At 45.6% G+C, this 10,592-nt stretch overlaps 1 protein-coding gene across 1 annotated transcript in view; it reads right to left on the bottom strand.

The window, feature by feature from the left end:
* ATAD2 (ATPase family, AAA domain containing 2) overlaps positions 1–2,137 on the bottom strand; it is a 55,651-nt gene extending 53,514 nt beyond the window's left edge. The window contains exon 1 of the mRNA XM_004679606.2: positions 1,970–2,137. Within this exon, the coding sequence (XP_004679663.1) occupies positions 1,970–2,137 (168 nt within the window). The remainder of the gene's footprint in view (positions 1–1,969) is intronic.
* Positions 2,138–10,592: the final 8,455 nt, after the last annotated feature.

Raw genomic sequence — 10,592 nt, 5'->3', positions numbered from 1 at the left:
AGTGTTGAGGGAGGGGTGAAAAAGAGGCCAGTCAATAATCTATTTAATAATCCAGGTCAAAAATAATTACCTGCACCTGTATGACAATGAAAGACACGAGAAGTGGTCAGATTTTAAACAAACTTTTTAAAGTAGGGCCAACAGAATTTGCTAATATGAAATGAGAGCAGAATCAAGGTCGACTCTAGGTTTTTGGCCTAAGGAACTGGAAAGATAATGTTGGTACTAAAAAATTTTGATCACAGCGCTGTGAAGCTGGCTGCAGTCACTTCTGCACAAGTTTGATCCCTGGGCAGGCAGCTGACCCACATGGTTCCAGAGACCTCTCCTGTCTCCCTGCTGCTCCCCTCAGCAGTGTATTTCATAGATCTGTCTGTTCTGCTCCCCAGTTTGTCTCTGATGAATCCTCTCAACACCCCTGCACCTCTGGGCTGTACCCCAGTATGCATAAATAAATAATTTTTAAAAATTTGACTGTGGTCTTAAAATTATTTAAAAATAGATAATTTTTAAAAATTTGACAATGACTGAGTTCTATGTGCCAAGTGTTCAAGTAATGGCCGTACATTACTAGTGATCCTCACTACCTACATCACCCTTTTAACAAATAGAAACTTGCTGATTATAAGTCTGAAAACTAACAGCTGCCTGAAGCAACTATGTTGCTTTTATCAGTACTCAATACACCATTGCAGTTACAGGATCTAGCACCATACTGAACATTAAATAAGCATTCAATTAATATTTACTGAAATAATTAGTTTCTCTGAGCACAGGCTAGTGACTGAATTCAGTGCGGCCGTGTCTGGTCTCCCCAGACTTCCACCGACTTCTGCAAGCTATTGAGAAAGAGATCCCCAGTCTGGAAACCATTTGTGTTTCCAATTCGGAACCACAATCTCAAACTGAAGAGACTCAACCCACACTCCTCAGGGGCATCTACAAAAAGACAGGCAACTCCTTTCATATAAAGATCATTCCCCTTCACTCTACCGTACCCCTCTCCACCCACACACACTCGGCGAGTCCATGCACCAAGGATTCCCAACCCCCCTGCCTCTCCAAGCCAACAAAACCGGACGACTTCCTGTTGCTTTAGCTTTACCAGCACGGCTTCCTCAAATTCCCCCACCTTTTGTTAATGCTGCCCCCCTCCACCTGAGCCCTCTATCTGACAATCAGACATCCGGTCTGAGTTTCAGACCTCGAAAGAGAAGCACTTCTATCAAAACTGCACCTCTCCACCCGGCTCGGAAACTTCCCCCTGGAGACGACGTTTCTAACTGCAGCGTGGTCTCTGGAAAGACGGGAACCCAGGCGAAAGGAGGAGAACCCACGGTCCCATTTCAGATCTCCCACTTACTGGTTACCTTCGGCTCCGTTTCTTCATCTGCAAGAAACAGCCCAACTGCCCATCCTCACGGAGCAACTGTTCGGAGGCTTAACGAGCAGCGCCTGCCCGAGAACGCTGGTCTCCATCCCTCCACATTATGCAACCTGGTGTTAGTCACTGCGCTCTCCTGCCGAAGCTCTCCGGGGTAAGCGACGGCCAGGGAACCTCGACTACGCTCCTCCTAGCCCAGTGGTTCCCTCGAACATGCACTCTGCGCACAGTAAGCCGCCAGTAAACTGGTGTTGCCCTCCACAGCTGCCAACCCAGGGCGGGAGGCCGGGGGAAGGGGGTGGGGATGGGCAGACAGCGCAGCGGGCTTGGGTTTCCTCAGGCGTTTCGAGCCGGGAGCTACCAACTGCTTGGCCCGCTTCAGTCAGCGCGATCCCTTCACCCGACCCACAGCCCTCGGGGCTCCGATCCTCGAAAGCCTTCCATTTTACTTCCCCTCAGCACCCCTTCTCCCCTCCTCCCCCGCCAACTGTCACCCAGATCGCGCCGCCCAGCCCCCACCCGGCAACGGGTCGCGGGCAGTCCCACACGCCTGGCCCGAGGGGCCCGCCCCAGGCCGGTACTCACGCCCGCGGCGCCCGCGGTGACGGCGGACGGCTGAGCGGCGCCGGTCGAGCGAAGCCGCCTCCGGCCGATCTGCTCCAGACTGAGGAATTCGTTGGACAGGTCCAAGGAGTCGGCGGCTGAGGCGGCAGAGCGGCTGTGCAGCTCCAGGCTGCTGCGGAGGACCACCATCTTCACTGCCTCGGGCCTCCGGCGTCCGCGGCGTGAGACTGGCCACAGTGCCCGGTGGCCACCGCTCAGGCTCTTCCGCGCTCTGAATTCTGGCGCCACAAGCTCCGAGCCAGCGACCGCAGCGCGCACGCCTGGAATCCCTCCGCCGACCGGCCCGCCCACACCGCCACACGACACGGCGCAGTCGAAACTTCTCTCCCATTTGGAGACAGAAAGACCTCAGGCCGAAGTTGAGGGGGGCCCGCACCGACCTGCCCCAGGACCTGAGCGGACGGCGATGCCTGAACTCTGACTTCTTTTTGTTAAGTAGTTCCGGCTCCCTGAGCTCGGCGGAAGGAGATGGAGGGTAGTGGCTCCGAGTCTGTTTGGAATTTTGGCGCGTGGACGTCGGAGGGGGAAGGGAGGCTCCCGCCCTCTCTGATTGGCTAGCGACCTCGTGGCTCCTCCCCGTCCCTCCCCGTCCCTCCCCTCCACTTCCCGCCAGGAGGGTTTCAAATGCAGTGCGCAGTCCTTGAGTGAACGTCTTGGCTTTTGACAGGTTCCGACATTGATCCTTAAGAACATTTTACTTATTATTATTTTTTTTAAAGAGAGCGTAACTCAAACAAGTTAGATACCGAAAGAAAACAGAAAGGGAGCTAAAAGCGAGCTTGATGACCCAATTGTTCACCTCCCTGGATCTTCACGTCCTCACCTGCAATTAACTTTAATAAAATTATCTCAGGGCCTAAGACATTGTTCCTTAGAATCACGTCTGCACATGGTAATTGCTGAATGCGTGTTTGTTACGACTACAGAAGCACAGAACCCATCTAGGTTACAGCAAACGACTACTTCGTAATAGATAAGGATATGCTAAATGATCATAATGGGAGAGGAGTCCGAGGAAACTGAAACAAAGCTATTTATTGATTTGAGTCACTACATTCCCTTAACTCGATTTTATTAAATATTTATTGAGCATCTGTTATGTGAAGGCACCATTCTCAGCACTGTAGATACAGCAGTGAACAAAAACCCTAAATGCCCTGTAGAACTTCAGTCCTGGCCCTCCCTGGTGGCGCAACGGGTTAGGGTTAGGACGCAGCACTGCAAGCTGGCTGCAGCCACTTAAGTGCGAGTTCAATCCCCGGCAGTATACTTCGTCGATCTGCCTGTTCTGCTCCCCACCCTGTCTCTGGTGAATCCTCTCATCCCCCCTGCACCTCTGGCTTGTACCCGAGTTCTGTATGCATAAATAATAAATCTAAAAAAAAAAAAACTTCAGTCCTGGTGGAAACAAACTACATGATACATTGTTGGGATATGGTGTTACAGAGATATATAAAGTAGCAATAGAGAGGCATGCAGTTTTAAACAGGTGATGAGGCGTGATATCGCAGAGAGACTTATAAACAAAGATTTAGAGGCATTAGGTAGATCTGGTAGAAGTTGAAGATAGCCAGGCCAAAGAAATCACAAGTGGGAGCGGATCCTGAGCCCTGTGGGGCTCATCTTTAGGGGTTTTTTAAAACCTTTGTTGTAAGTGAGATGGGAAAACATAATATGCTTTTGAAAGGAGAAGTGATTTATTCTGACTTAAAATAAAATCCCTCTGGCTGCTACATGAAGAATGCTGTATTTGGTACCTACTTATGCTAAAACATTTTTTTGTTATTCATAGGAACTTCCATTTTAACTTAACTTCCTTTTATTGGCTAAATTTGGTAACCCCAGTTAAGAGGCCACAGTGGCACATACGTTGTGAGTACTGTGGTGGTTTTGGGGTTCAGATGATGGGGGTTCCACATGTGGCAAGTTTATTGAGGAAAGCAAGACATCTGCATAGACCAAGAGAGGCAGTCTTGAAAGACAAGAACTGCATTTTGCCAGAGCAAGGGCTGTTCTTTTATAGTGATCTTGTATGGAATGATTGTGGAAATTATGGTCTTGGGGGTCAGCTTGCGTTGGTCTTCTATGATTGGTAATACTCTCTGTCTCCACCTCTGGTTTGATAATTCTGACCCCACCCCAGATTCCTGGAAATTTCCATACTGGGGTGAGACCTTCCATTCTAAATTTTTCTAATCTCAACTTCCATCAGAGGTAATGAGAAATGGTCACATTCTAGGTATACTGGGAGAGTCCGTGGAATTGGATATAGGTGTGAGATTAAAAAGGTGTCAAAAAAGACTCTAATTTTTTGCTTGTTTGTTTGTTTAAGCTAAGATGAAGCAGCACTTGAATGGGGAAGCCTGTGTTTTATTAAAGCAAAGTTGGAGGGACTATCAGGTATTCCATGACTATCCGTCATTCCATCAGCCCATGCCAAGAAGAATACTATACTGTTGTCAAAAATTTACAATGTAACCGTGTTAACTAAAGCTCGTGTACTGATTTAGGAAAAGAAAGGCAGCAGAAACTAAGGTTCTTACCCACAACCCCTACAGCTTAAAGAGAATCAAGTGTTTTTTCCCTCACGTTATAGAAAAGTGCTGAAGTAAGAGCTAATCACAGAATCACAGTTCCATTACCTCATTTGAAATAACATCATAGGTTGGTCACTTTCTGTCCTTTGGTACAAAGTTGGAAAGTAAACATCAATTTGGACAGGGACATTTCTTTCAGGAATGTTGTAAATCTGACCTTGCTTAAATTCAGTAGGTGATCTCACTGATTTCCCACCAGATTAGAAACCATGTATTGCCTGGGATTCGCCATAGTTGCCATTTGCTGTTTTTAACTACAGTGAAATTAAACCAGATACCTCTCCTGTCTTAGAGAGCTTCTGTTTGTAGGGGGTTGGGTTAGGCAAGGCCCACCTCCTTCAATGACAATCTGCAGGGACAGATACTTCTTACTTCCTGTTCCTGTAACTAGGCCTTTGGAGCTCAGGCTTGTGCCTGAGTTGCTCCCACTTCAGACTTTCATTCCCTCCTGAGCAATGACCTAATATGCAGGGCCAGAGTTTATTTGTGATGGCAGCAACAGAGGGTACAGAGATAGTGGCACTAGTGGTGGCATCCTAACCAGCTGATTTTGGGGTTTGTGTAGCATTATCTCAGTATCAATCCACTGTGTTTTTATGCTCCAGTCATACTCAAACACCCTCCTCCCTATCCTAGTAAATTTAATTTCCTGTTTAAATTAAACAAAAATAACTTCTGTTGTTTGCAACCAAGAACTCTGACTGATGGAGAAGCTTCAGGTTGGAAAGGGAATTTCACCAGTGGTTTCTTAGCATGAACTCTGACTAAATGAATGTTAGCTGACCAATGAAACAGGCACCCCTTCAGAGATGGGAGTTGAAGGGTCAGGACAGAGGATGTGGGCACAGGAAGTAAGGTAGGAAGATATGTCATAATTTTATGATGTGTTCTTCAGACTTGCTGTCTTTATCAGACTCCTCCAAATGTACTTCAATTTCTCCATTTTCCCATATAAGGTGTGGTACACAGCCCAGAGTTTAATACCAAGTAGTAGCCAGGCCAATGCAGAGGGCCTCAGCACCACTGCCTCCTTTCCACCCCATTCTAAGATGAGCAATAATAACACTTCCCAGCCCCAAGGTGAGGTGCTTTTCCAGAATCCCCCTAGCAAATTGCTGTCTTAGCATAGCGGCTTTCTGCTTTACACTGACACTGACTATCACAGAAAAGTTGTACTAGTTAAATGCAAATCAACTTAGCACTAGGTATCCCAAGGGATTTGCCTAGGTTTTTGTTAGTTGGTTTTACCTTTTTTTTTTTTTTAAAGATTTATTTATTTATGCATACAGGCCAGAGGTACAGGGGCAGTGAGAAGGCTTACCAGAGAGAAAGCAGGGAGCAGAACAGGCAGATTGACAAAGTATACTGCTGAAGGGAGCAGCAGGCTGGTCAGCAGAGGTCTGCCGTGCCATGTGGTCACCTCTGGGGTGGGCAGGGATGGAACTCAAGCGGAAGTGGCTTCAGCTACCCAGTGCTGTGTTTTAACCCACTGTGCCACCAGGGAGGGCCTGGTTTTACCTTTTAATAACAATATTCCATGTGGTATAAAGATATAGGGCCCATTTCATAGATGCAACATAGCAACAAGTATTAAGAGATCTGGAAATTTCAAAACTTATGATTTTTAAAACCTCTGATTTAGGGATTCTACTTGTAGGATGTCTTACTAATGTAATAGTCAAATGTACACATAATGACTTATATACAAAGATGTGGATTGCAGCTTCATTTATAACAGCAGGGTCTGAAAACCCAATATACAATGGTAGGTAGGGGCAAAGGCTGTCCATGCGGTTTTTTATAATGTTGATAAACCAGCCTTTTGTGAGTTTTTTTATTTAACAAAATAGTTATTACAAAGCAATAGATGTCAAAATTTGAAGGAGTACAGAAATGTAAAGGTACAAGTCTTTCTGTGTGATTGTAATGAGGAAAATTTTTCTTTCCACTGGAGTTGCTGAGCCTGGAAAATATGAAGATTGGGCTGTCAGTGGTCATCCTGCTACAGAAGCCAAGTCACCTCAGAATGAAGTCACGCCCTGAGAAGCAGACTGTGGAGTGAGTCCTGTGTCTGGTCCCTCGAGATCCTGTTCTGCAGTTCATCCTTGACTTTGACAGCGACTGTGACATCCTTCCTGTGAAATGAGTTAATAAAACAGCCTTTCTGCCTTTTAACTGAATGCAGCATGACTAATACGACGGGGCCAGCTATTGTGGGAATGAAATGGTATTCTGTTTGTGCTAGAATCCTATGCTAACAATCAATTAATTCTTCCAACCACATGAAGTAGAGTCCATTCAGCATGAAATGGACTTGGTAAACCACAAAAGGCTACCTTTTCTCATGGGCACAAATCATCCTGGGAAGAGATATCACATTCATCAGGGCGTAGTGTCTGGGGTACATATTTCCTCTGTTATGAAAGTCAAGACAGTAAGTACTCATATTTAGTCTTATGTCATCTATTCCAACATATTTCCTTAAGGAGCTGTAAGAAAGCTTTGGGGTCACACTCTAAAGCTCCTTCAGAATGCTGAGGCATAATTCATCTGGGCGTAATGATGTTTAACCCGTGAAAAGTAACAAAGTACTTTCTACCAGGACACCAACTTGGCTATCATAACTTCTGTTACTTTTCTTTACAGCTTGAGAATCATTTTCTTTGACAGAGAAAATGCAAACAAAATAAGCACTGGGTATTTGTTTGCTTTCATGTGTCTGATCACATCATATCATAATGATCTCAAGCAATAGGATTATCTCGGTCTTTTTTTTCTTCTAGGACTTAATATTGAGCATTAAAAGCATCCCCACCCCAGTAAAACCCTCCACCCTTTTGTTATTAAAGGTCACACTCTAAAGCTCCTTCAGTATGCTGAGCCATAATTCATCTGGGCCTAATGATGTTTAACCTGTTATGTGCTACAGACTTTCTTTTTTAAAGATTTATTTATTTATGCACACTAGAACTGGGGTACAGGCCAGAAATACAGGGGGAGGGGCTGGCTGCTGGTGGTGAGAGGATTCAACAAAGATAGAGTGGGGAGCAGAACATGCAGAGGTACTGAAACACACTGCTAAGGGGAGCAGCAGGCAGGTCAGGAGAGGTACTATGTGGCTACCCCCTGGCAGGGGATGGAACTTATGCTGGCTGTGGACAGCTTCACAGTGCTGCGCTTTAACCCTTTTCCCCACCAGGGAGCGCCCAGCGCTACAGATTTTCTTAATCTCTCCTTTCACATCTGTAGCTCTTTATATTTTCCTTTGCTTCACATCCTTCCTCTAAACTTGGTCCCCTTAAGATCCTAACTTTATTGGGCATTGTATTCTCTGAATTTATCTTTCATTTCTTCTTTACCTAGATCATTGGATTTTCTAGGTCAGAATCTAGCTCTAAGCACCACCTACTCTTTTGAAACCATATCTTTTTTATAGTCTGTACTGTGAAGTCATGTATATTTTTAATATGATCTTTTTTTTAATGTATAAAGTAATTCCTACCTATAAAAGAAAATTTAGAAGCATAAAGGAAGCACGCTGTGGCAGAGACTGCTGGCTCTCAGTATCCATTCTCCTTGCTTCCTTGAGGATGCCCAGAATAAACCCTACATTTCCTCATGTCCCTGGCACATGGCTGTGGCCACGTGACTATCTTTTAGTCAGTGGAATGTGGGCAGAAGTGATGGGTGTGCAACTTGGAAGTTTTGTCCTTAAATCCCCTATCACTCCTTTTTTCTGGTTACCTGTTTTTACCGACCAGAATGCAGCCACAGCAGACATGGTGGGGGAACCATCTTCTGTGCTGAACAGGGATCACTCTGCAAATGGCCCTTCATCAGAATATCAGGAGAGTATGTAGTTGTAGAGACACCCTATCTGTTCTGGAATGTATATGCTAAGGCTGTTGTATGAGAATTAACTTTATCTATCTCACTGAAGCTATTGGATTTTGGATTTTCTTTGTTACAACAATTTCACATATATCCTAGTTTCAAAGCCCTGTATCAGTCTAGACCCTTCAGAAGGAAACCACATAGTAGGTCAAGCAAGGGAAATTGAATGTTAAGCATTCACTTTGACAAAAGCATAATTGTAAAATACAAGAAAACTATATATGATGTAAAGGACTGAGAAAGAGTGCTTGAGGAAGGACACCTTCAGCATGTCTGGGATGATTGGAGGGGTTGAAGGGGTTGAAGGGAAGTTGAGGAGACTTAGGAAGGAAGGATTGCTCAGTGTGTGGCCCTACTGGCCACAGATGACTGCTTGTAGGCCATGACGGCTTGCTGAAGGAGTATCAATAAGCTCCGTACCAGTCATGCAAGGCTCTGTGTGTTTGTGTGTGAAAGGAACTTCAGAGAGGTTGTTGCCAGGTTAAAGCTGCAAGGTGGGCAGAGGTTACTGAAGTCTGGGAGCGTGACTAGAGCAGACCTTACAAGATGTTTTCATAACCACATACTGGTTCCATCCTAGTCTTCCTTCAGTATGCTTTAATGAGAAGGCTTAAAATTGTGCTCACTTGAAAGGAGACAAGCTTAAAGGAATTCTGTTATTTCTAGTACCACCTACATTGAAGTGTAGTATTATATTTATATCTGAGAGGCAATAAATTGATAACTGATACAAGGACTTATGTTCAAAGTCTTTAGGACTTAGGGTTTTTAGAACTCTTTTTTTGGAGGATCAAACCAAAGATGACCTATAAAACAACCTAAGGATTTTGATTTTTATAATGGGAAGAGCCAGATGTAGGAATGTCTATTGGAAATACAGTTCAGAAGGCTATAAAATGCAAAGGAAAAGTCCTTCATACAAGAGGACATTCATTCACCAGAGATAAATACTTGCTTAACAACTTGGTGCTTTTCTTCCAGCAAACAAATATAGGAATAACACAAAAAAGGACACACATGTGGACTTCAAAGTTTTTTTTTAACTTATATCAAGAAATCAATATATCATGCGAAACAATAAATGCGATCCAAGTATGAAAAATTACCATTGGGTGAGATTTGGGGAGCTAGCCCTCTCTTAACTGTCTTCCTTCCATATGGTCAAATTTGGAATTATGCTCCTCTAGTCTAAAACTCTGGTGTTTGATGATGGAGTGGATGAAAAACCATTTGCAGAGTGTTCCCTGGTCAGCACAGAAGATGGTTCCCCCACCATGTCTGCTGTGGCTGCATTCTGGTCGGTAAAAACAGGTAAAGGCAGGAAAAAGGAGTGATAGGACACTTAAGGACAAAACTTCCAAGTTGCACACCCATCACTTCTGCCCACATTCCACTGACTAAAGACAGTCACGTAGCCACAGCCATGTGCCAGGGATATGAGGAAATGTAGGGTTTATTCTGGGCGTCCCAGCCAACATTTGCGTGTCTCAAGGAAGCGGGGGAATGGATACTGAGAGCCAGCAGTCTCTGCCGCAGTGCTTCTAAATTTGCCTTCTAAAAGTAGGAATTTTTATATTGAGAAAAATCATTTATAATGAGAAAAAGAGCATACATAGGATTTTACAGCAGAGGCTATGAAAAGGGACTTTGATTTTCACATACAAGATTCGTATTTCACTGGCACAATCTTTTGTGCCTCATCTGGTTCCTTCACAGCTGGCAAACCTGAACCTGGAGGGGAGGAAAGGTCTCAGGCTCCTTTGAAGGCTCATAGGTTTACCAGCTGACTCCGCTCTAGGACAGGCGCCCTAGACCTCTCGTCTCCCGGGGTCTGCCCTAGACCCGACACCGCCCCCCCAGTCCATCCCGGGAGACCACCGCCCCCTGCACGCCCCGCCCCACCACAAGGGAACCCGCGCTTCCAGCCCGCCCCCACTCCTGGCTCCACCTACCTGGCCGGGTCCCGCCTGCCACGGCGTGACGCACACCCCCGAGCTCCGCCCACAGGAACTCGCCGCCCTGGCTCCACCCCGCCGGAATCCGCGCCGTCGCGCCTCGAGCTCCGCCCACCTCGCCTCAGGCTACCGGGGGCC

This window comes from Condylura cristata, unplaced genomic scaffold, assembly GCF_000260355.1.
Source record: "Condylura cristata isolate star-nosed mole 26May11 unplaced genomic scaffold, ConCri1.0 scaffold00009, whole genome shotgun sequence".
NCBI classification, from domain to species: domain Eukaryota; kingdom Metazoa; phylum Chordata; class Mammalia; order Eulipotyphla; family Talpidae; genus Condylura; species Condylura cristata.
Note: the sequence above shows the minus strand (reverse complement) of the source record. Positions and strands in the feature narration are given on the sequence as shown.